The 26,978-nt window shown below is 39.0% G+C and overlaps 1 protein-coding gene across 1 annotated transcript; it reads left to right on the top strand.

The window, feature by feature from the left end:
- The first annotated feature begins 218 nt into the window (after window positions 1-218).
- MEP1B (meprin A subunit beta) lies at window positions 219-26,101 on the top strand. Its single transcript, XM_057699861.1, has 15 exons — window positions 219-281; window positions 2,069-2,087; window positions 2,943-2,987; window positions 3,080-3,123; window positions 6,210-6,288; window positions 12,360-12,477; window positions 13,199-13,377; window positions 14,961-15,179; window positions 15,904-16,056; window positions 17,298-17,513; window positions 20,015-20,458; window positions 21,815-21,994; window positions 22,753-22,879; window positions 23,514-23,718; window positions 25,934-26,101. The coding sequence occupies exons 1-15, from the start codon at window positions 219-221 to the stop codon at window positions 25,946-25,948; spliced, it is 2,106 nt and encodes a 701-aa protein (XP_057555844.1). The 3' UTR covers window positions 25,949-26,101.
- Window positions 26,102-26,978: the final 877 nt, after the last annotated feature.

Raw genomic sequence — 26,978 nt, 5'->3', positions numbered from 1 at the left:
GAAAAAAAAAACCCCACAAAAAAACAACCAATGAACTCTGCAGAGTGTGTTAAGGATATTGGACTTTAACTTTTTGATTGGAGGTATTACTGCTGCAATGGGCTGACCTGCTAGACGGATCATTAAGATCAAAGGCTATACGTTATGATGTTTGCCTTTTAAAAAGTAAGTGCTACTCTGAACTTCATAGTTTGCAGCTTTCAGCTGGAAGTGACAGCATGGATTCTTGGTATCTGCCTTCATTTCTCTTCTTTGCAGCCCTCCTCCTGGTTTTTGGCTTGGTAAGGAAACAATGTATGGAAAACTATTAGAAAAATTGGGGGTAGTTGATACCAATTATTAAAGAACAACCTGTTTGTTCATTTTTTGTTTTTTAAGGAATTTTAAAAAATGTTAATGAAACAAACACTTCTTTTTGGCTAGCAGGGGCAGGCAGGCTACTGGGAGTAAGAAGAAGACCCACCAAAGGAAAAGTCAGGGACACTGACAAAGTTATGTTTTATCTTCAGTTTCATTGTTGTGTAACAAGTTTTCTTTTCATAAGATGGAAAATGTGAAATTTGAAAATCATTCCACTTTTACTGCAGAATGGGATGCATACTGCTGTTACAGTAAAGTGAGACATGATGGAGTGAATGTTGTATGTCACGGGCACAGCAAATACTTAAGTTTTGTAGCATGGGATTTCTCTTCTGCTTCTTCATCAGGTTAGACCAATGTTTCTACAGTGACAGGTAGTTGCTACCATAAACCAACTTGAGGTTTTATTTATTTACTTATTTTTTATTTTTATTGGCATATAGTTGATTTACAATGTTGTGTTGTTTTCAGGTGTACAGCAAAGTGAATCAGTTATACATATACATATATCCTTTTTTTTTTATGTTCTTTTCCCACATAGGCCATTACAGAGTGTTGAGTAGAGTTCCCTGTGCTATACAGTAGGTTCTTACTAGTTATCTATTTTATATATAGCAGTGGGTAGATGTCAATCCAATCTCCCAATTTATCTCCCCCCCCCCCCACAGCCCCCACACCCCTTATCCTCTGGTAACTGTAATCGAGGTTTTAAACAAAGTTTCAAATGCCTGGGGGGGACCCTTTAGTTGTGATTTTTTAAAATAACAATTATTATGTTGAGCTGGTATTCTGTGAAGAGAACTACAACAGTGAGAACAAGCGATACCATTTAAAACTCATTAAAACTGTAATCATGAACAAATACTTGATAACTTTTTTCAGGAGGTGCATGGGCATTCCTCTGTGAGTGTGTGCCTGTGTGGCCAAAGTGTGAGAATCAAGGCACTAATTAATATCCAAAAGGATGGTCACCATCCAACCAGTTTATTCCCACTGATTGCCAAACACCCCAATTGATTTTAGTATCTAGATTCTAGTAGCTACAGGTAAGCCGTATTTAAATAAAATTGTACCTTACATTTGTGTGACATTTTATTATAGTTTACCAAGTTCTTTCACGTCATATAACCATCATAATACCCAGGCAAAGCAGGCACTGACCTTTTTTTTTTTTTCTCAATTGCAAACTATAGCCCTACATTTTTTTCTGAAATATTTGGTATTGTCTTTGAAGGCAGAGTCTTGAGAGAAATGTGAAAGTAAACCATGGTTTATGTTTTCAATAAAATCTTTTTTAAATGATCATTATAAATTATAATAATATTTCAATGTTAGGAATAAATTATTAGGCTTTTCAAATATAGCTCCATGAATCCTTTAGAAAATCATGTTTAAACTGAATACTTATTTGAGGGCAGGACTCATGTTCTGTCCTCTTTTCAACCTGTGAAGTCAGTTTCTTGTTTCTTTCAACCTTCAAATTCATACAACAGGCTGGTTCCTTTTTTTGTATGAAATGAGAAGACCCTTGGGCCAAAAAGTTATCTCAGACTCTGATTTAGCTCTCTTAGATATATGCCAGAAAGTAATTTGTAATATTAAGAAATAAAGAAAACCCCACAAATGGCTAGGTATAACTTAGAATCAATAAGACCGTTTATGTCACAGGCATCATAATAATATCTTTTTTTATGTGTTTGTTTCCCAGCCAACTCCAGAAATCTTTGGTGAGTCTATTTTGAGTTTTGTGCTATGTCATAATAAAAAAAGGTTATGTGAATAACAGAACAACAGAATGCATATGAGGAAGAACTTAGGACACATTTAGTGCTAAGCACAGTGCATAATTGTATATGCATTATTGCATAATTGCACTGAACTTTGATCAAACACTGGTTTCTTTTGATTTATTGAGGAACATTTTATTGTTTCTGCTCTGGGATTCTACATACTCAACAAAAAAAATAGGTGGTGGTATAAGAAAGTCCAAACATGATGACTGACATATTGGCATCCCATAAATGCCTACTATTATTATTTTTGCTATTTTATGTCAAATCAGATGAACCTGATGTCCATCCTCTTCAGTTGTACACTTAGAGACTTGGCCATATTATCTGCCCCTTTGCAACTTAAGAATAATTCAAATATAATTTAGGAATTTTGCTTGAGATTTCCAAGGTACACTATTAGTAAGGTATATAAATATATGGGTAGTTTGGACTGGTTTGACCACATTTAAACATCTGATTTCTATTTAATCTAGTCATCTAATCTAGTCTTTCAAATTAAGTTCAATATTATATGAAGTGACCAATTTTCTATGCCTGAAGTTATTTGGCATTCAAGGGATGTGGGTCAAACAAGAGTGTATATGCAAAAGCCCCATGGCCCCAAGTCTGCTCTTGGGAAGTTCTCAGTCAATCAATTGATCAATCAATCAACCAATGTATATTGAATCAGAACCTGATACTCTCTTATCTGAGGCGAAAGAAACTTGCTTACTTCTAACTGGTAATTGATACAGATTTTCTTCTTTGATAAGCACAATGTTCAATCTGTTTTTGTTATTTTTGTTAAAGATGTAGATGGTGGAGTTGACCGGGATATATTTGATATCAATGAAGGTTTGTGGACCTTTTTTTTTTTTTTTACATTCTTTATTAAGTGGGGAGTTTGAATCCAATCTGCTAATGTGAATTTTTATCTTCCCTCTTAGGTTTGGGTCTGGATCTTTTTGAGGGAGACATCAAAGTTGTTAAGGTGAGTTGAAATAATACAAGGAAGAACCTTCAATTAACCACTGCAAGCTAAGATAGAGTATCTGACGATGATGGGACAGCATGGGCTTTGTTAAGGCCAACTGTCTCGGAGGGTGTAACATCATAGTTGATACATTCAGTCAATGAATAGGTTATACTCGAAGGGATTCGTGTAATAGTATCTTCATCATTCATAACTCAGATTTCTGTGCGTTTAAAGCCACCATCACTCACCTTGTATGCCTTGGTCTTATTGATCTGAGTGATTTTCATTATTGGAACAAGATGATATTTTCATTTTTAAATAGAACCTCACTGATTAAAGTCAGTTGAAGCAACATTAAACTGAATTTGTAAATTCAATGAATCAGGCTTTTAAACATAGGGAGAGATTTTGTTACTTCTACTCTGACGGCTGAAAGTAGTGTTGCCACATAAAGATCCTCCCAGTTTGATTCATGAAGAGTGCTGGTTCTCACCTAGCCCTCATGGCACACCAATGAACACAGGTACCTAACATGTAGTTTAAGGGAGCTTAAACATGCTTCAACCCCCACTGTGAATTTCAACTCAAGAAACAGACCTGCAGTGTCTGAAGTTTTAGTCCATGGTCTACTCTGCTCTCCTTGATCCTACCCTGTACCAGGGCTTTAAATGTCATCTCTGTGCTGATGACTCCAAATGTATAACTCTGGTTCATTCCTTCCCTTGAGCTCCTGACTTGTGTAACCCAATGCCAATCCATCAGTTCTATTGGAATGTCTACAAGATACCTCACATACAACGTGTCCTCAACTGAACTCTGATTTTCCATACAAGCTGTTCCTCCCCAGTTTTCCCTCTTAGTAAAGTCATGACCACCCATCTCCCCATCTCCACTGAATAAGTAAAAAACCGAGGAGTCACCTTTGCTTCTTCCCTTTCCCTCACTCTGCCATCCGCTCCATCAGCAACTTCTATCATTTCTATTTCCAATGTACATATACTCCAGAGAATCCACTTTTCTCCTAATTTATCTGCTTCAAATGCTGCTCTCCTAAAAGATTTTCCATGCTGTCCATGTCTCCTATCCCCCACAGCAAAGTGATATTTTATTTTATTTTTTAAACTCTATTTTTTTATTTATTTGGTTGTGCCAGGTCTTAATTTGTGGCACATGTTCTCCTTAGTTGCAGCTCACCAGCTCCTTAGTTGTGGCACGCATGTGGGATCTAGTTCCCTGACCTGGGATTGAACCCCAGTCCCTGAGTTGGGAGTGCAGAGTCTTAACCACTGTGCCACCAGGGAAGTCCCCAAAGTGATCTTTTAAATAAGCAATGCCACTATTTCCCTTCCTGGCTTGAAACTCTTCAATGGCTTCTTATTGTGTTTAGAATAATATCCAGATTTATTCAGCCTTCAGGACCTTGCATGATTTAACTCCTGCCTACCTCTCCTCTTATCTCCTCTCTTCTTTGATCTCATTTCCTTAGGCCACAGACCTCAACATGAAAAACATACCAAGCATATTCCTACCTCAGAGCAGAGCAACTTCTGTTTTCTCTATCTGCAATGACCTTTCCAGGTTCCCTTTCCATTCTGGCTCTTTCTTATCACTCTCATTTCAACTTCAATGTCATCCTTTCAAAGAGTCCTGTCTTGACCTCTTTATCTTTTTTTTTTTAATTGGAGTACTTTTATTTTATTTTTTTTAAACTTATTTATTTATTGGTTGTGTTGGGTCTTCATTACTACACCTGGGCTTTCTCTAGTTGCAGTGAGGGTTGGTGGAGGGCGAGGGGCAGACTACTCTTCATTGTGGTGTGCAGGCTTCTCATTGCAGTGGCTTCTCTTGTTGTGGAGCATGGGCTCTAGGTGCATGGGCTTCAGTAGTTGTGGCACGTAGGCTCAATAGTTGTGGCTCACAGGCTCTAGAGTGCAGGCGCAGTAGATGTGGCACAGGGGCTTATTTGCTCCACGGCATGTGGGATCTTCCCGGACCAGGGATCGAACCTGTGTTCCCTGCATTGGCAGGTGGATTCTTAACCCTGTTCCACCTAGGAAGTCCCCTGACCTCTTTATCTAATGCACTTCCCCAATCCCTTTATTCTTGTCCACATCTCCCTTTTTTATTTCCTCTGCTACTATTAAATATATCCTGTTTAAACTTTTTTCTTATGTGCTGTTTGTCTCCTTCACTAGGTATGAATGAGCTCTAGGAAGGTAGAAACATTGGTAGTTTGGTTACCAATGGCTCTCTGTTCTCTTGAACAGTGTTTATTTTGTTGGCTGGATGAACACATTAATGAAATATTATTGTTTCCATTATAAAAATTTCAAATACTTTAAAAATTTTTGAAAACTTTGGCCTAGTTCATGTGTGACTTTTTCTGATATTATGAGATCAAGATGATTGAGGTTTTGCTATCACTTCCTTCTTGCATATTTTTAATCTCTAGTATAGGATCTAGTCTATGAATCTACCATTTTTATAGTCCAGTTTTCCAACTATCATTATTTACATGATTTTGCATGGTTGCTTCTTCAACTTTATCAACAAAATTAATGATAGAAATTAGTGATTTCCCATCAGCCAGTCAGAGAATTGTGCATGCACTGATCACATACCCTGCGACCCACCTCCCTCTCCTGGCCTTTAAAAATACTTTGAGGAGCTCAGGGTTTTTCTGGGCCTGAGCCACCCATCTCCTTGCTTGGCTCTGCAATAAACTTTTCTCTGCTCAAAACTCTGATGTTTCATTTCAGTTTGTTTGGCCTCACTGTGCATCAGGCAGATGAACTTGTGCTAACAATTACGAGGATATGTAAAAATATGAACAATTGAAGTGAAATGATAAGATTAAAGGAAATAGTAAAGCTTGTCATTCTCCTTATTAAAAAAAACAGAAATTAGTTATTTCCTCTAAAACCTTTGCTATAATATGATAAAAGTAGGCATACACACATGTGTACATGCATGCACACACACTGGCAATTTGTTTAGGCTGGCTGGGAAAGCTTAAAACTTCCTTTATTTCTAGATTAACTATTGATTGTTTCATAAATTTTTGACTGGTACATTCAATGAATCCCACTTATTTTTGACAGGTACAAGAAAGAAATTCCATCGTTGGAGAAAGATATAGGTGGCCTCATACTATTCCATATGTTCTAGAAGATAGCTTAGGTTAGTATTCACTTTGGAGTGTCCACAACTAAAGTATGTTCCTGACAGAATGTGATGATAGTATTTCCAAGGGAAGACTCACATGGCCTTAAAGTGTTTTTTTGTTTGTTTATTTGTTGCTTTGTGTGGCTAAGTACATTTACTTAAAAAAAAAAAGCAAAATGAAAAATGAGCAGAACCTAAATGATTTTGTCTGAAATATTTGCTGAGTTTTGACCAATAAAGGGATGAATTCAACCAATATTTATGGAGAGGCTACTCTGTATTGGATGCTTGGGACATAAAGATCAGGGAGCTAGTCTTTACTTTTTTTTAATTTTTTAATTTTTTTAGTCTTTATTTTAAAGCAGTAGTTTCATATATGTTCAGACTTTACATGTGAGTGAAAAACATGAAACAACCAACCAAAGAAAACTTTAGGAACTGTCATTCTTTTACTAACATTTTATTTTGGCAAGTCAGGAACTTAAACAACAAGAACCCACTATCTTTTATCATCTTTTTTTTTAAAATAAAATAAATAATATTTTAATACTAAAGTCAGAAGAATCTAATCCAAAAGAAAGGACAGCTTTTCTATATTAGAAACTTATTGTAATGGAAAACTCTAACCATGCTCCCCGTTTTACCTACGGATTAGTAAAAATGATATCCATGACCAACATCAGTTTAGGAACTGCCATTTGGGAAATTTTTCCTTAAATATCATACATTTCAGTAGAGATTCAGGTAAACCAAAAGCTAATTATAATAGAATGGAATAAATATTATGATTAGTGATGTGTTCAAAGAGCTATAGGAGCACATTGGAAGACATTTAACTCAACCTAGGTATAAAAGCGTATGTATTAGGGAGAAGGGGACCCTACGCAATAGGGGTGCCATGAAGCTTGTGCAAGTTGTACACCACACATCGGTGCCTGGGGAGGGGGCACAAGTGGGACTGAAATTAAGTTTGCATTATATTCATCAAGAGGCATTCATTTCTTTGCATGAAGTACTATTCATCTATCTGCCAAGCCAGCATTTGCAGCATCTGCCCAGATGAGGTGTCCCTCCCTCCCTCCCTTCCTTCCTTTCTCTCCCCCTTCCTCCCCCCCTTCATTGAAGTACATTCAGTTTACATTATAGTGTTATTTTCTGGTGTATGGTGAGGTGCCTCTTTCTAATTCACAGAAGGGCACTATGGGGGCTAGTGCATTCTCTGACAGCAAGGGAAGCGTGCTCTAGGCAGATGGATCACTATGTGCAAAGACATGGGGAAAGGAAGAAAACCCCTGGTTGGAATTAGGTTGAGAGTGGGGAGATAATGAAGTTGAACAGGTAAGCAGGCTTCAGATTGGGAAGAACTTGAGTCTTTCCCATGTTAAAGAACTTGGTGTGTATACCAATGGAAATGTGAAGCCACCAAAGTTTTTAATGCAGAAGCGATCACTTTGGTTGCAGTATAGAAGACTTATTATCAGTGGGACAGAAAGAAAGTAGGGAGATCAGTTAGACTCTTGAAGAAATTCAAGGAAGGATTAAAGAGTTTCTGAATCAAGACTCTCTCAGCAAGGATAGAAAAGAGTGGATAATTTTAAGAGAGACTTAGGAGGCAATTAGATTTGGTGATTGGCTGCAGGAGATCAAGAAGAAGGTGGGTCTAGGGAAAGAAGTAGTGCTAGTGCCCAAGATTATGTCTTAGACAACTGGGTGGATGGTAATGCCTTTAGCAAGAATAGGGAATATGTCTTGAAGAGGGTGGAATAGAGAAACATGGTGGAAATTGGGTTTTGGCTTGCAGAATTTGAAAATCAGGCTCACTGTGGTGGAAATATCATATAAAGCCTTGATGTCTGATCTGGTCATTCAAGATAGAGAAATCTAGCAGGGAATTTTTAAGGGTATAGGAGATGGTTGAAGCCATAAACAGATGAAAACCAAGACTAGGGTAGAAAAAGCCAAAGTAACAGTAATTAATAGGAATAGAAGCTATAAGGAGCTTGTGTAACATGAGAGAATGATGTTCATTGGCTTTTGAAATTGGGGAAAGTCTGAAACATTTTATTAAAATTTAAAAAAAAACAGCTTTATTGAGGTATAATTGACATAAAATTATAAGATATTTGAAGTGTACATTGTGGTGATTTGACATATGTATACATTGTGAAAGGATTCCTCCATCAAGTTAATTAACACATCTGTCACCTCACATATTTCTCCATTTGTGTGTGTGTGTGTGTGTAAGAACATTTATGTTCTACTCTCTTAGCAAATTTCAGTTATGCAATACAGTACTTATCAATTAGGGTTACCATGTTTTACATTAGATTCTCAGATCTTACTTATTTTACAGTTGAATATTGGTACCCCTCTACCAACCTCTCCTTATTTAAATATTTATTTTTGGCTTTAATCTTTTGATTAAAAATTTAAAAATGCTTTTGTTTCAAAATCATATTTATATTACCTTAAAAATTTTATTCTCCTGTGTTCTGTGAAAGTTCAATGAGATTTAACTTGCTGTATCTCTTAGGCTATTTTTGCCATGTATTTTAACCAAAGTTATCTTAACCTTATGAGCTTTATGTACCGTTTCTTTTTAAAAATTTTTTTGCTTTTTTAAAATTGAAATATAGCTGATGTACAATATTATATGTTACAGGTGTACAATATAGTGGTTCACAATTTTTACAAGTTTTACTACACTTATGCTTGTTATAAACTATTGACTATATTCCCCATGTTGTACAGTATATCCTTGTAGCCTATTTTATATCTAATAGTTTGTACCTCTTAGTCCCCTACCCCTATATTACCCCTGTTCCCTTCCCTCTCCCCACTGGTAACCACTAGTATGTTCTCTATATCTGTGAGTCTGTTTCTTTTTCTGTTATGTTCACTAGTTTGTTGTACTTTTTAGATTCCGCATATAAGTGATATCATACAGCATTTGTCTTTGTCTGACTTATTTCACTTAGCATAATGCCCTCCAAGTCTATCCATGTTGTTGCAAAAGGCAAAATTTCATGCTTTTTTATGGCTGAGTAGTATTCCATAGTATGTATACGTGTACCACATCTTCTTTATCCATTCATCTCTGGTGGACACTTAGATTGGTTTCATATCTTGGCAATTGTAAATAGTGCTGCTATGAACATTTGGGGTGCATGTATCTTCTCAAATTAGTGTTTTGGGTTTTTTTTTTTTTTTTTGGTAATATATACCTAGGAGTGGAATTACAGGGTCATATGGTAATTCTATTTTTAGTTTTTTGAGGAAACTTCAAACAGTTTTATAAATGAAATCCTGCCAGTAAGGCTTTAGTCTTTTAGCTTAAGCCTCCGGTATCTGGCTGTTAGATGCAACTCACCTGAAAGGCGTAACGCTTGAAGTGACCAGAAATAACTTCCCATGAGTTACAGTTGCTTGCCTGAGTGCCAGATTTGAAGTGAGTGGTAGTGGGAAGTAGGGAGGGGAGGAAAGGCATAAAGGGTAGGCATAGAAATGAAGACCAAAGTGCTAGGAGCAGGAAGGGGCTAACAAGGGGGAAATAATTCTGAACAGCTGCTTGCTTAACTCCTAGGCTGTCTAGAAACTGCCTTATCCTTCAGAGCCTGGGGATTTCGCTAACAGGATCCCCGGTGGAGCTTTTCTGCGTCTGTGATGCAAAGTGAGTTATAGCCCTTGGTAAATAAAGTCACAGGGTAAATAAGGATCTTATCTTGATAGAAAGCTATAGTTTTTACAAAACTTTCACATTTATTCCCTTATTTGAGTCTCCAAACAATTCAATGCAGGATAGAAACTATGCTCATTAAGCTTTGATAAAAGGCCTAGACAAGCAAGCTCCTTTTACGTTCAGTTCAGAAACAGTCAAGTGGTGTTTGGTATCATCATGCCTTGTGTTAAGGAAGTGATAGATCTGAAATAGTGATCCAGATGTGATATTTGCAATACAGAAAATTTGGAAACAATTTAAATATTTGATGACAAGAAGTTACTTATATATGTTACAGTGATATAATGTGGCCATTAAAGAGGTAAAAACGATACTTGCTGATGAAGTAAGAGTTTAAGATACATTATTTAGTGAAAAAAATAGTTTATAAAATATTATGTAGGCTGCAGCTTTATTTTTTATAAAAAAATATATATATTATGTATGTATGTATTCATAAGAAAAATGTGAATACATTTTTGTGTATTCAATGTGGCTGATTATTTCTGGATAAGATCTTATAATTTCTTTTTTTTGTTTGTTTATATTTTTGTTTATATTTTCTAACATTTACAATGAACATGTATTATTTGTGTGGTATTGTAAAAGGTTGAATTCCCAGTGCCTCTTGTAGATTCATGGATTTTAGGTCCCATGTGTATCCTGTTCTTTATCTTCACCTAGACAGAAGCATTGTGAATAACGTCTTTAAATGTCTGTGCAATGGACATGTAAGAAGGTAGGAAGGAAATAAACATTTGATAAATGCTCACTTTTACAGTAATGCCCCCTTATGCTTGGGGAATATGTTCCAAGACCCCCAGTGGATGCCTGAAACTGGGGGTAGTACCAAACCCTATATATACTATGTTTTTTCCTATACTACATACCTATGATAAAGCTTAATTTATAAATTAGGCACAGTAAGAGATAGTAACTAATAAGAAATAGAACAATTATAATAAACTGTAATAAAAGTTATGTGAGTGTGGTCTCTCTCTCTCAAAATATTTTATCGTACTGTACTCACCCTTCTTCTTGTGATTATATGAGATGATAAAATGCCTGCATCATGAGATGAAATGAGGTGAACGATGTAGGCATTGTGATGTAGTGTTAGGCTACTACTGACCTTCTGACAACACATCAGAAGGAGGATCATCTTCTCCAGGTGATGCTGGGTCATTGAGCCATGAAGATGTCAATGATTGGGTGTTGGGAGCAGACAATGGATGTCCAAGGTTGGGGCATCCCTGGTGGGATGGAGTGGCATGGCACAAGATCTCATCAAGCTACTCAGAGCAGCATGCAACTTAATAATTATGAATTAGTTATTTCTGGAGTTTTCCATTTAATATTTTTGGACCTTGGTTGACTGCATGTAGCTGAAACCACAGAAAGCAAAACCACAGACAGAGGGAGACTACTGTACTTGGAACTTCACCTCTACTTTCTTTGCTATCCTCACAATATCCCTGCAAAGTTGATTTTAAGTCCCCATTTAGCTGATCTGATGATAATACCAAAGCTCCAAAGGCGAATTAAATTGGCAAAGACTGTACATCAAAAATAAGTGGTGAGGATAGGGGAGAACTTAGGTGTGTCTGGTTCCAAAGTCCACATACCATCTACTCTGCCATACTGTCTCCCACCTCCCGGTAGCCACCATGCTTCATTTCACCAGGACTTGACCCCATTTGTAACTGTCTCTCCATATGCACCTGAAACAGCCCCTTCCTCTGGGTTGCCCTCTGAGCTTCTTTTCCTGCACTTCTTTGTTGCTTTCATGCCTCTGCTTTATTGGAGCTCCATTCTATCTAACCTGTTAGCATCACTCAACTTGAAAGCAATGGTTCTTATTTGTATTTTGGACCCTGAACTTGCAAATCTTATGAACGCTCTCCCCAGAAAATGCACTTTGCAGAGATAGATATATACACATGATTCTTTGTATACTATTTCAACATATTCATGGTTCCTCTCATCTCAAGGTCTTCAGATTAAAAAAACTCTGTGAGGCTTTAAATACATATTATAGCTTCTTAGATGAAGCATGTGACTGTTCATTTTTGGTTGCCTGTGAACCAATGTATATGGTCTCTAAGGTAAGGAAATGCCCTTTTTGCTATTTGTACCTCTAATAACTCCAGAGAAATATATATGGGGTGAAAAAAGGTATCTGAAGAACAACCAAATACTTTCATGTGATACTTAATTGGTCCTGTATACTAAGTTTTGTAAAAAGAAAACACTAAATATTCATGGAGGGACTAACTCACGATAGACAATACGTTGCATGGCTTGTTTTCATGGTGAATTGTCTTGGTGATAATTTTAACGTTTATTTTTGTTTGTTTTCTTCTTTCAGAAATGAATGCCAAGGGAGTTATCCTCAAGGCATTTGAACGTTATCGCCTGAAAACATGCATTGACTTCAAGCCTTGGTCTGGAGAACCCAACTACATATCAGTGTTCAAGGGCAATGGGTAAATTGAAGAGTTTGTCTTCTAAGTGTTGTGATGAGAACTGTGGTGGCAGGGGCATTACATCACAGCAATTGCCCTAAACCCTAACCTTGAGAAGGGCTGGGGGCTTCCATTGCTATGTGCTGCATCTAGTTTCTCTAGCCATAAAATTATATTTTCCTACATACAACAAGACTGCCAATGTTAAGACAAGGAAGGTGGGATCTCATGCCATCCACCCTACGACTCTGTAAACTTCAGCCTGTTTGTCTTATAGTTTCTATATTCCTTATTTCTGCCTTCATGTAAAATCCGTCTGTATGCATGTGTGCATGTATATTTAAATTTATTTTCATCTAAGAACTCTTACTACTTCGGTTAAGAAGATGATAGTTATTTGACACAGGGTCAGCAATTCTGAGTGGTTGCTGTACCTATAAAACCCTTATTCAAAGACCATCTGAAAAATTTTGAAATTTCCAGAAAAAATCAGGAGTAGGCTGACTGGAGGATGACTTACTCCTTTTTAACAGTTCATGTCAGCCCAAGTTCTCCAAAGATCATCTGGTCTGGAAGGCTTTTCATACCTCACCAGAGTTTTGAGAGAAATGCATGGTGTCTAGAGAGAGGTGAAGGATCTAGGTGGGTAACTAAGTATTAGGCATTAGGGATTTTGCCCTAGGACCTCAACCTGTGTCAATATAAAACCCTCTCCCCCTTCTTCTGTAACCTCTCCTGTAAGCTGCTGGTCTTCAGTGGGAAATAAGCATATTGGGAGGCAAACAGTCTCCATCGGAAACAACTGTGACAGAATAGGAACTGTTCAACATGAGTTTCTCCACGCCCTGGGGTTCTGGCATGAACAGTCTCGGTCTGATCGTGATGACTATGTCACCATAATTTGGGACCGAATTATTTCAGGTACATTTATCTTGTTTTCTTACATTGTTTTTAAGTTAAATACTGAATTTCTAAACGTGTGCCCTCTTCTACCATTGCTGCTGTCTATTAATAATGGGAAAACTCTGATGCTTTGATCTTACTCGATTTGGCTCTAATTCAATAGGAGTTGAAGTGCCTGAAGGTTTTGGGGGACAGTATTCCAGAGCCCCAGTTTGAGCTGGATGTGATCTTAGAAACCAGTGTTTCCCAAAGATTATTTTATGGAGTGCCAGCTCACAATTTGTTCACAGGTGTTGTGTGGGAAGGAATCTGTGGTCAAATTAATTTGGGAAATCCTAGGGTAAAAGAAATGAAAGAGTTATTTACACTGCTGTATGGTTCAGAGTCTTTGCTAGACTAATATGAATTGTAAACCTCCAAAAGGAGCATTTCCCAGAGTGACTTGATCACGCTTTTTTTTTTGCTTTTTGTGGAATATTTGGATTTATTGTGCTTCGGAGCCCATATTGGGGAACACTGCAGTCGTTGAACAGCCTGAACTTTTTGTGACTTTGTGCTCAAAGTCAGAAAGGTTCTAATAACCATGTCCAACTAGAACTTCATGTTTTCTGCAGTGACGCTTAGTTTCCCCATCTGTCCTGCCTCCGTAAGGTATGGCGAGGGGGAGGGAGGTGAGGAGGAGGGTGCTGGTGGGGGAGGCAGAGGGGGCGGGGGGTTGGCAGTGGGGGAGGGGGAGCGGAGGGATGGCATTGCTATCAAGTGAGGCCAGTGAGGGCTGCTCTGTGCTGAGGGCCCCTGACATCACAATCCTAATATCACACTACTTGCCACTGCCCCTCCCCTCCCCCCTGAACCTAGGGGAAGGCACTATGGCTGACTAAGGGATTTCTAGAACAAGAGAAGTGTTTAGCTTTAATCCATGGCCTCACTCTTTAGGATTTCCAATGTCTTGTTTTTGTTAGAAACATCTGTCTCGATTTGATAACACATCCTTATGCTTTGGTGATGAAATCCACCTTGTGTCCACAAAATTATTCAATTTCATGTTGCCATCAGTGGCCCATTAGCATGATGCTAAGCAGTCAGGAATCTTCTCTAAGTGTATTTATTTACATACATCTACAGATATTCCAGTAACTAAGAAATCACTGATGATGTCAATCCTTTCTGATGACTATGTTATCATTCCCAGGTCCCATCCCACCACACCTCCCAAAGTCCTCTTATTTTCATCTCCATCTGTTGAGGATACCCAACTTTTTGTTATGGCTTGCCAATGACCCTGAGTGTTTCAACAACACCTTTTAGAATCCTTCTTTCCATTAGCAGTTCTTAGAACCTTAAGCCAAATGCTATAATCCAACTTTGGGCTGTAATGAAACCTTAGATAAGTTCAGCATGACAGCTGGTATCACAATTCTAAGTTTGAATAGTCTATTCTAAGGAATGTGTGAAACGCTCTTGAAATACCAGAGTGTCAGTTGTAGCCAAGGTTGCACTATGTTTTTTATAGCCTTTATTCCTAAGTTAACAGTCTTTAGAGTAAGATAAACTAAATTTGGTGCACATTAACTAATTAAAGATTTTTATCTATCATTTAGGCAAAGAGAAAAATTTTCAATCCTATGATGACCAAAAAACAGACTCCCTGAATGTACCCTATGATTACATCTCAGTGATGCACTACAGTAAAACTGCATTCCAGAATGGACCAGAACCAACAATTGTAACAAAGATCCCAGACTACATGGATATGATCGGCCAACGAATGGATTTCAGTGACTCTGATCTTTTAAAGTTGAATCGACTGTATAACTGCTGTATGTGACAGGCTCTTTGAAATGACTTCTCTTCCTCTCTGCTCTGTAGGAAAACATTCTGTTCTGCACCATTTTGCTGAGTGTTGCTGGGTTTTCTGAAATTATAATTAGATAATTATTTGATAATTATAGTTTGATAGTTGACATTTGCTATTCAGAAAGAAAAGAAAAAACAAACAAAACAAACAAAAACAAACAAACAAAAAAATCAAACCAGAATAGCACCCAGATCCCCAACTACAACATGGAAGCAGTATTTTTCTTCACACAAGTTTTGGGCTTCAGGGATAAAAACAAATTGAGTCCTATAGCAGCTTGTCCCACTCAAGTTTTTGAAGCTGTCACTAATTCAAATGTGGACCAACGTGATATTCAAAACTCTTTTTAGCCCCTATGAGGTGTAGTCATGATATAAATGGGATCAAATAATCTGGGTTGTGATTTATTAATTTGAATAACTAGAGGAGTGTAGACTTAGGTTTCTATAGTTAACCTGATAAACAAGGCTTGGGGCAGGCAGCTTATACAGAATTACACAGTTGGTCAGTTGTCTTGGTTTTGCAGATATCAAGAGATCTTTAAGCCACCATCACCCAGAATCAGCGACGAGTCCCCTTTAATGTCATCCTAGAATTCCTAGTGCTTCTGGATAAGCTCAGTTTTTATTACTTAGATTATCATGGTATATATGAGTGTCAGTAACTGGATTTTTTTGCTTTGGTAGCCTCTTCCTTGAGCTTTATGGACTCATGCAATTTTGAACTGGAAAACGTGTGTGGTATGATTCAAAGTTCAGAAGATAGTGCTGACTGGCTATGGGTCTCCGAGGTTCCCGAGGGGCCAGACAGTGATCACTCCAACATGGACCAGTGCAAAGGTAACAGGAGAGAGATTCTTCCAGGTTTTACTCTCAGTGGTTCGAGGCTTTTTCTTTGCTGTGAAATACTGGGATTTGCGTTCTTATTTTTACTAGAATTGTTAATGATAGCCCACTAGCACTACTCAGGAGTTGCTTCTGTGCCTTACAAGGATATGGTTAATTTCTTTGCTCTTACTGTCCGAGTCTGCTTTTTTTATCCCGTGAGTTAGCCCTGGGTTCTGCGAAGCCTCTACCTGTAGCGTGTGCCCGCAGCAGGAGGGACTGCCCCTCCCGGAAAGGACTCTTTTCTCTGGAGAAGTAGGGTTGTTTACTCAAAGCTTCTCTTGCAGAATCCAAGAGACCTTCCAGTCTACAGCACCAGACTGTGAAGTGATCAGTTTCAGAATTTCAGCTGGTTGTGATTACACGTTCCTGTTACAAAAATACTTTAAATGAGGATAGAAAGTACAATTTATTTAATTTTACTCAGACGGGTATCCTTTTCCGTTGAAATTTTGTTTTGAATCAGATAGTCATTTATGTGGCTGCAAGCACCACATTTTTATTTATTTGCTCATTTCTGGCAGCAACTATGTAAAACTAGCCTTCAGAACCCAGGGCCATTGCTTGACAGCTCAGATGCTCTGGGCAGGGGTTGAGGTCTCTAAGAGCATGGAGGTGCTTTCCCTTTTTCTTTTTTGGTGGGTTGGTGGGGACAGGACAGATGTTGTTTTAAAGGTACAAACTTGTAATGAGTAGTAAATAAGCCCTAGAGGTCTAATGTACAGCATAGCAAATATAAGCAACAATACTGTATTATAATCATCAAACTTGCTAAGAGACTATGCTTAATTATTCCCACCACCAAGCAGAAGTGATATTGTGTATCGTCACAGAAGTGTTATTTATCGCTACAATGACAAGCAGATGCCAGTACACGAATGTGTCAAATGAACATGTTATATACCTTAAATGTACACAGTGGTACATGTCAAATATTTTTTCAATAAAAAATATGTTTGTTAAATGTAGATTTGAATAGTGAATAGTGGTCCCACATAGAGAGAGAGAGAGAGAGAGAGAGGCTGGACCAAGCAGGTAACAATTTTTTCATAGACTACCTGCTCAAGGAACTGCATTTAAATGCTCAAAACAGTGCTCTGCATTCAGTGGGAACTAGGTGGAAATAGGATGCCCACAGACATGCATTCCTGTATCCAATATCCGTTTTCTCAGTTCTACTTTTGTCCTCTTAACAGGTTCTGGCTTTTTCATGCATTTCAACAGTGGCTCTGTAAAGGAGGGGGCCACAGCAATGCTGGAGAGTAGAGTACTATACCCTAAACGAGGATTTCAGTGCTTGCAATTTTTTTTATATAACAGTAGAAGTCAAAATGACCAACTGAACATCTATATCAGGGAGTATCCTCCAGGCAGTGTGAACGGTACTCTAACCCTTGTGGAAGAAATAAAAGGTACAATATCAACATTCTTATTCTTGGGTTTAAAGTGAGGCAATCTTAACCCTTAATGCAACCACTTACAACAGGGTAGGGGCTATGGACTTAGCACTTTTCAACGTAGAACCTGATCCTACTTGTTTTATGCTATGGTTAGGAAGCTAAAATCAGAATCCTTTCTGTGCTACAGAATACGTGACACTTAAGAAACTGTAGATCAGTCTTTGGTGTTGGGAAAGGCAGGTCTTGGCAAGTAATAAAAATATAATGGAAACTAGCTTATGCAAAATGGGAAGAGTTATTGGCTCAACATAAATAAACTGTAGAATGGAGAAGAGGAACTGGCCTCAGGCAGGATGGGACCTGTCTCTGAATGTGGTTGGGGATCTTTCCTGTTATCTCAGACAACTTTGTCCATAAAACTGGTGCTTTGGCTGTTTCACTTCCCAGCTTACATTTTACCAAATGTGCCATCAGACTAGAGAAGGGACTCTTTCTCTAGTTTCTAGCCTAGAAAAATACATTCCAGCGAAGGAGTCTAATTGTTATGACTGGGATTAAATGCATCATTTGGTGCAATTCTGAGTGGAGAGAGGGCAACACTGATTGCGCGGCCACCCTTCCTTCCAATCACACGTTCGGGAGGTGGGTCGTGTTGACCACCTGTTAGAGCAGATAGTTCAGAAGGTTCCCTGAGGAAGGGAGGGGCTGTGGCCTGGCATCTGTGTCACTCTCTGCTCCGTACAGTGATCTCTTGGTTTGAATGAATTGACTAAAACCTAGTATATAATTGATCCATATTATGCCATATGTCATGCCATTTCCCCCCATTTAACAATGAGAAACAATCGGAAACATAGATGATATTTTCCTTCATGAACACCTATAAGCTGAGGTTCTTAACCTCATTCTACATACATATATATATACATTTATACACACACACATTATACATGTACCTCATATCTATCTAATGCATATATAAAAGATGATAAGATTATTACACACATATGATTATACATATATAGTCCTCTGCGTTAGCAATCTATGGATGTTACTATTGATAGACAATAGCACAGAATGTACTTAAGAAAGCTGCTTAGGAGTCCAGAATTTAAACTGAAAGTACTGATAAAAATGAAGTGGAGGGACTTACCTGGTGGCACAGTGGATAAGACTCTGTGCTCCCAATGCAGGGGGCCCAAGTTCGATCCCCTGTCAGGGAACTAGAGCCCACATGCATGCCACAACTAAGAGTTTACATGCTGCAACTAAGGATCCTACCTGCCACAACTAAGACCTGGTACAACCAAATAAATAAATATTAAAAAAAAAAATGAAGTGGAAACTCTCATGAAAGGTTTTTGTTCAATCTGGAGTCCTTCCATGGACAATAACATTTCCTGTAATTTGGATCTTTCTAACTTATTTTCAAGCAACGTGTTTCTCTTATGTGCCAATATATTTAAGTTTTAAGGCATTGTGTTAACTACTAGTTTGACATGAATTCCCAAGATATTCTTTTTTTTAATAAATTTATTTATTTATTTATTGGCTGCATTGGGTCTTTAGTTGCAGAGAGCAGGGGCTACTCTGTTGTGGTGTGAGGGCTTCTCATTGCAGTGGCTTCTCTTGTTGTGGAGCATGGGCTATAGGTGCATGCACTGGCTTCAGTAGTTGTGGTGCGTGGGCTCAGTAGTTGTGGAACATGGGCTTAGTTGTATGTGAGATCTTCCCGGTCCAGGGATCAAACCCGTGTCCCCTGCATTGGCAGGCAGATTCTTAACCACCGTGCCACCAGGGAAGCTGACAAACTATTCTTTACCTGGGGGGACTTCTGAAAATTTTTTAATGGACTGCTTCTTATTTGGGTATGTGATATAAGAAAATAAGACAAGATGTCATACCATGTGCTGCTAGCTAGGGGTAAGGAGTAATAAGTGGAGGGGGAAGTGTGGCTTGGGGAGAAAAGAGATGGTACCAAATATCTGATTTGTAACATAGAGTCTATTGTAGGATGTGGGCTTTCTAGAGTTTGATGAATTCCTGCTTAATACTGCCAAAGAGTTGATTGAAAACTTTGCATGTGAAGGAAGTATTCCAATCAAAGTATAAATTGATTAAAGGAGGCTCTGTCTGAGTATCACAGGAATCTAGGGTACAAGTATAGAGTATTGGGCTTGCTTGTCTGTTTAACTAACTGAACGGGAGGTAACTTGTAATCTGGGCGTGGAGTACTCATGAGTTAGATGCTATTGTTTGCTCACCTAGCTCTGGGAAAGGGTGATCTATCTAAGAATCAGCTAGATAAGCATCCAAATATTCCAGAGAGCTGCCCCACCCCACAGAAATGCCTTGAAGTAACCGGACCTAGGCTGGAGGCGTAAGAAAGATATACTTCACACCTGCAGAAAGCAGTAGCACTAGAAAGATCTCTATGAAGATTAGAACGCTAATGTCAATTTGCACGTGATTCATAGTCCTTTGTACTCTGTGGAATAATGTCTCTTTTGCAGATATACCCATTGGAAGCTGGCAACTTTACCACGTAACCCTGAAAGCGACTATCAAATTTAGAGTGGTATTTATGGGGGTCAGAGGCACTGGTGCCTCATCGGGTGGCCTGTCTATTGACGACATCAATCTTTCAGAAACACAGTGCCCTCATCATGTCTGGCATATAAGGAATTTCACACAGCTCATTGGCAGCCCCGATGGAGCTATCTTCAGCCCTCCATTTTATTCTTCTAAAGGCTATGCCTTTCAGATTTACTTGGATCTGTATAGCTTGCCTTACATAGGAGTGTATTTCCACTTGATCTCTGGAGCCAATGATGATCAGTTAGCATGGCCATGTCCTTGGCAACAATTCACCTTGACAATCTTGGATCAAAATCCTGACGTTCGACGGCGTATGTCCAGCCAGCAGAGTATAACTACAGACCCATTTTTGATCACCGGTTTGTGACTCATCTTCCTTACTGCTAATATACAATCATTGCTCTAGGAGGGATGGATGATTTGGGAATGAAGGACCGCACAGTCAGGTAGCCAGGGAATTCTGAGCCCCAAATCTCAGGATCAGAAGGCATTTAGGGGAAGGGCTTCAGCAGTTTTGTGGATGGAGTCTCCCAGGCAGGAGACTGTCAGAAATGTCAGCAGAGATGCCAACAAATTGATAAGATATTGGCTGTATTCTTGGCAACTGATGACAATACCTGAATTCCCAGGGTTGTACGAGGAGTGTTGTTGGTTTTAGAGTCTGACCTGCCTGGGTTCAAATTCCAAGGTTTGCTTTTGATTAGCTATGTGACCTTGAGCAGATAACCTCTTCAAACCGCAGTGTCCTCAGCAGTAAAACTGGGGCAGTAACAATAACCCCACAACTTTGTTAAAAGTATCTCTACCGATCAAGCAAGGATGCTTGTGGGAGAGCCTGGTTTGGAGAGACTCTCAGATTTTGAGTCCTCCTAAGCCATGCTGTCCTGGTTGTGCCACTGGAATTATCAAAAACAGTTTGGCTTTTGTTATGGGGGTGGTTTTTGATCAGAAGGAAGATGTTGAGTAGGTGCTCTGTAGTGTTGGGAAGGGTGTGAGAATGGATTGTAACCTCTTGTTAGAGAGTTCTGGAGGACTTGCCAACGGTGACATCATTCCCCATCTTTCTAGTCTGACACAGAAGTAGAGCCCCAAAAGCAATGATCACATTTCTAATTGTAATAATCCTTTGCCCTCTGGGAACCTAATGAAGTAAAAAATGGAATTATGGAAAGGTGAATATCATTGCCAAATCTGAATTCTATGTATGGAAAGAATGGACCTGAGTGACTTGGGGTGCATATTTGATGTTCAGAATTTCTCTACTTTTTTCACAACATTTTCCCTGAGGGATTTTGCTCTGTTAGGTGAACAGTTGATGAGATGAATTCTTCTATGCTAATACTAAAAATTTTCAGTAGCGTATTGATTTCACTCAGTTAAAAGGACTGTCTGTAACTCAGAAAACCACTAAAGAATGATTCTAATCGGCAGTGGAGTTTCTACACTGGTCAGTCAGTAGAAGTGTGACACTCCACGTAGGAAACTTTTGGTAACTCTCCACTCATATTCCAAAATGTGGTCCTCCCTACCACACAATCTCATTTCCTTTAGGACAGTATTAGTGAAGAATAATTGCCAGGGAATAATTACAGTCAAGAGCATCATTTAATTTTTTGGGCTCTATCCTAATTGTGCTTCACATTGCCTGTGCTTTCCTACCACCAAAAGCTATGGTGATGCTAAACATGACCCATTAATATAAATTGCTTTTTCAGATGATGGAAGCTATTTTTGGGACAGGCCTTCCAAGGTGGGAACACTAGCTTTTTTCCCTAATGGAACTCAGTTTCATAGAAGTAAGGGCTATGGACGCAGTGCCATCGTGACCTACGAGAGGCTGAAAAGCAGAGAGTTTATGAAAGGAGGTGATGTTTATATCCTACTGACAGTGGAAGGTATGTCAATAAAAATAATTTTATCTAAGCTATTTTTTTGTGGTTGTTGATTATTTACTGTGTTCTTCCGGATTCCATTTTTAGATATATTAGATAGAGGTGTGGGAGGAAATGGGCATGAGTGGGGTTTTTGTTGTCGTTGTGAATCATTAACAATATGAAAATAATTTAAAGGGGAGCAGGGACAGTTCCAGGATAAAGTATTCAATTACCACTGCGTGGAGCGATCGCGGAAAGTTTTAGTTTCGACGACTTCTTTAGAAATAAAGTATAGCCATTATACCCTGGAATTTAACTCTAGGATTCCAGAAGTAAAAACATCACGGACACATAAAATTACAGTGGAAGTGGTATGTCTTCATTGTCTCTTTCAAATATGTATACATACATATATACGGAAGTGTGCACACACACATATATCTTGTCAGTAACAGCATTAATCTATTGTTTTCTAAAATTTCTTAGCCATGACAGCCAATAATTACATTTCCAGGAATACTGGCGGTTTCCATGCCCAGGCCCAGGCAAGCACGTGGTCACTTGTAGCCCCACAGGCTGGCCCAGCTTCCCTTTGTGTCTAGATTTCAACCTGCCTGTTTATTACTTCTCTGCCTGTGAATGTTACCAGTTAGTGCTTTAAGATTACCTGAAATTCTCACAGACCTGAAGCGTGAACATTTTACTTTGAAATGTAAAGATCAAATGCTTGTTAAGCCCCAACCTGATTTCCCTGCATGCTCTCCTGCCACCCTCCTTAGATATATCCCACCTTAACACTACCCAAGATGAGCCAGCCCCAACCTCGAGCGTCAGTGACCCTTGCACAAGCTTCAAATGTGAGAATGATGGCATCTGCATTCTCCAGCATGGCAAAGCTGAGTGCAGGTAAGGATGCAATCTACCCATTCTTCTGTTACACATTTTTTCATTCCCACAATGTAGGATTCATATGATATTTCATGTGAGTGAAATCAATTGATTCTTGTCTCAAAACCGTTGATAAGATGTTTATTTTTTGCTCTCCATTTGGAACTTTGGGTTGCCAGCAGAATGACAAAATTATTTATGCAAAGACAGCACATTATATTCCAATTGCCTGAAACAGTCCTCATGAGTTACATATCTTATTAAGTCATTATAACGGTTCAGTGGGGTTAATGTGACTGTCACCAGTTCCTAGACGGAGATACCTAAGTTCTGAGAAGAGCTTGGCCACGGTCATAGCTAGAATATGGAAGGACTGGGACACTGAGGACTAAATATTCTCCACTACCTATGCTACCTTCCCTTCCCAAATGGGAGGTGCTGTGTTAAGTCCCAGATTAGGAGTAATTCCATTGTTCCTTTCCATTGGCCCTGCCTGGCCTCCTGTGCTAATCGAAACAACCTTTCTGGTCCGGAGTGGGTGACAAACAGTTCCATCTGTCAGGGACCTGAGTGTTGACCCACACATTCAATGGTGAAGATTTTCAGATTTAAATATCAACTCATAACTCTGAGTCACGTTCCAAATATGTAGGTGTCCGTCAGGGCAAGACTGGTGGTACATGGGAGAAAGGTGTGAAAAGAGAGGCTCAGTTCGAGACACCATTGTCATTGCTGCATCTTCCACTGCTGCTGTGTTTGCCCTGATGCTGGTCGTCACCCTCATCAGTGTCTACTGTACCAGGAAGAAATTTCATAAAGAGACAAGTTCAAGGACAGCAAATATAACTCTGGAAAATGTAAGTTGGAGCTAATATTTGGTTATTTGAAACCTACTGATGAAATTATACAAAGAAAAATCAGGACTTTGTAAATATCCTTAAAAAAATTTTCTTTATTCCCTATGCTGGAGCAACAGCGTTAAGACTGTGAGTTGTTGCTACCTTCACAATAAAGCAGCAGGTCTTAAATTGGGGTCCACGGAGGCTTTGAGGCGGGGAGGTTTATTATCCTCCTGGAATTGTACCCAGAATTATGTATGGTTGTATAATTTTCTGGGGTGGGAGTCTGTGACTCGTGCAACTGATTTTGCCTACACGTTTCAACCTTCCTGGTTAAGGGGAGAGATGACCTGTAAGTGTCTTTGTTCTAAAGGTTGAGCACAGGCTTGTAGGAAGGGGGTGCTAGGCACATTTGGGGCGTGTGCATTACAGTTTCCAACTAATTCTGGCTTCGTGTGTGGTAACTAACTCTAAGACAAGATTTTCAAGTAGAAGGCTTAAAGTCTTGCCTCAGAAGGTTTCTAGAATGGCAGTAGACTCTTGAAATTACCCTGGGGAAGCAGACTCTAAGATGGATATTTGCATGCAGGACATTTACTGTGCATGCTCTTGGGAATACCAGTGACAGAGTGAGGGAAGCTGGACCAGGCAGAGGGTGAGGTTAGACTGTGATGTGGTTGCAGCTGAGGCCTCAGCATCCTCTACAGGGAGCTCTGGAGCTGGGATGGCCCCTTAGAGTGTCCTGAATTGAGGCAAGAGGACCAGGCTGTTGTACTCCTCACATTAACAGCCATTGGATTGGGGCTGTCCTGGGAGAGGGAGCAGAAAATTAAGCAAGGCAACACCCTTTGGGGGTAGGGCATGTCCTGCAGGGAAGCCTTCATTTTGAAGGGCAGGACTAAACAGAGAACTCCAGCATCCACTACAAACCCCAGTCACAGAGAGCATGCTTTCATGTGCAGATCCCTATCCTCACTCACAGAAGAGCACTTCTAATGGAATAAAATCCCAACATCATTTAAAGGTGCAACTTAAAAATTCTTCCAGTTCTATTTCATTCAAAATAGAGTCTCTGAAAATTACTAGCAAAACTAAAGAAAAAACATGCCCAGTTAAAATATCTCTGAAACCGAAAATACTGCAATTACCTTAGGTAAGAGGATATTTTCTTTAAAAAAAAAAAAAGATTATTCAAGACCAACTGTATTTGAAAGTTACAATTTTTTCAAGTGGACAAGCTTATTTGTTTAAAGACACTTGTTTGTTAAAGACACAAAATTTGTTTGTGAAGTTACTCAAAAGATGGTCAATGGTAATGAACAGAAAGCAATAGTTTTATCCTCATACACTGCTGTCGTGTTTCTCCAACCTCAGGAAGAGGTTTCAAGCTAGTCATAGGCAGTGGATCAATTACTTCACAAGCTTATTAGAAAGGTACTTAAAATATATATAGGTATTTTTAAAAGAGATATTTCCAGCTTATTTTATGACTCAAAAGGGACAGATCAGCCAAAGGTCAACCTGGTGGAAGCTGTGCCCACCGACATGGTCCCCTGGGCCAGTAGGGATGTCCTTGGGGGTTGGAGTAGGGATGGTGGGGGGGTGGTTAGGGAGGAGAGGGCTGTTAGCTGGTGGATGGGACTGCCAGGATATTCCTCTGGAATCTGGAAGATGTAAGTGCTATTGTAAAGGCTGATTTATTGAGCTAAAATTGGAATTAAAGAAAATGATAAAACAAAAAGAAGAGAAAGAAGAAAGTTAATTCAATAAAGGAGAGAACTATTAGAGTACCAGGGACATGATAGAGCCATTAAGTGGAAACACACACTCACACACATACAACCACCATATTATAAAAACAGAACTGTTTTGCCTCTGAGTCATTTAAACACATGCCCAAAAGCAAGAAATCAACTTACATTTTCCTTAGTCTAGGTGTGTCTACAGTTAATTCACTGATAACAGAACCTCCAACTCTAGTTTAAATCTTAAATCGGAATGACCTTTTTTCTGAGTCTGAAGTGTGTGCTCACCCTCATGTTTTAGCATCTGAATAAAGTGGGATAGGCCAGTGCATTTTCCTGGAGCCTGGGGCTCCCTTGCCAGCTGGGCGGGATGCCAGGAGACTGCTGATGGCACTTCATTTAAACATTAGACTGTTTCATTATGATTCATTTCAATGACAGTTTTTAAATTTAGAAATTAAGTCATCAATTGTTCTTCCCTCTTTTAGCAACATGCACTTTGAAGATTAACTCAGCAACACAGCCAGCAGATGAAATGAATGAGTCTTCATCATGGTTTCACCTACGCTATATTACAAAACCACTTCATCCTTCTATAAACGGATCTTCTCTGTAAATAGTTGGATATACTATAAATCATTATTTTGGTAAAAGTCTAATTGGTGAAATGTTGCCTGTGTTTTTGTTTTTAAAGGAGGGGAGTGAAAAAATGAAAAAAATAGATAAAGGTAGAGAAGCAATTCAGGCTGTTCTGGAAGCGTAATATTGTTTACAAGATGGAGAACAAGAACTGGGGATAGCTTTCTGAATGACCCATCCTTCTCTTTGGGGGCCTCACAGGTGATTCCTTAGAAACCCATTGGAAACACCCAATGGGGATGATCTTCCGTGTGGAATCTAAGCATTTCCATGCTGTCCTGTCCCGATGCAGGGAGGAGCAGAGGGCAGCGCCTTTCTCCCTGCGGACATGTGGCCCCCCACCCCCCAAACTGGCCACTGCCACTGTCTTGTTTTCTTTATGTTGTTGTTGTTGTTATTATTATTATTATTATTATTGGTCACGATTGCAGCTTGTGGGATTTTAGTTCCCCTACGAGGGATTGAACCTGGGCCCTCGGCAGTAAGAGCACAGAGTCCTAACCACTGGACCACCAGGGAGTTCCGTCTTGTTTTCTGACTTAAGTTCCATGGTATGTGAGTTTCCTTTAGAATCTGTTTGAACATACAACTACAATCAACAAGAACACTTTAAACTCCTAGAATAGTGCTCAGAGTTTTGGGTTTCAGGAGCTGTTATACTCTTAGAAATTGAGGGCCCCAAAGAGCTTTTGCTTATGAACATTACATTTTATCAATTCTTACCATATTAGACATTTAAACCAGGAAAATTTAAAACTATGTCCTTATTAATCCTTGGAAAATAACAAGCCCATTCATGTTAATGTAAGTACTAGTTTCGTAAAAAACAACTATATTTTCCAAAACAAAAAAAATTTAGCAAAAAAGAGGGGTGTTTTACATTTTTTGCAAATC

The sequence above is a fragment of the Hippopotamus amphibius genome, chromosome 11 (genome assembly GCF_030028045.1).
Source record: "Hippopotamus amphibius kiboko isolate mHipAmp2 chromosome 11, mHipAmp2.hap2, whole genome shotgun sequence".
Taxonomy (NCBI): domain Eukaryota; kingdom Metazoa; phylum Chordata; class Mammalia; order Artiodactyla; family Hippopotamidae; genus Hippopotamus; species Hippopotamus amphibius.
This window is presented reverse-complemented; position numbering and strand designations above follow the sequence as displayed.

Bases quoted from the DNA above. Each gene is read 5' to 3' on its own strand.
- MEP1B (XM_057699861.1), top strand. From the start codon at position 219: ATGGATTCTTGGTATCTGCCTTCATTTCTCTTCTTTGCAGCCCTCCTC. The intron at 2,988-3,079 runs GTTTGTGGACCT...CTTCCCTCTTAG, and splicing joins TATATTTGATATCAATGAAG to GTTTGGGTCTGGATCTTTTT. The intron at 3,124-6,209 runs GTGAGTTGAAAT...TATTTTTGACAG, and splicing joins GAGACATCAAAGTTGTTAAG to GTACAAGAAAGAAATTCCAT.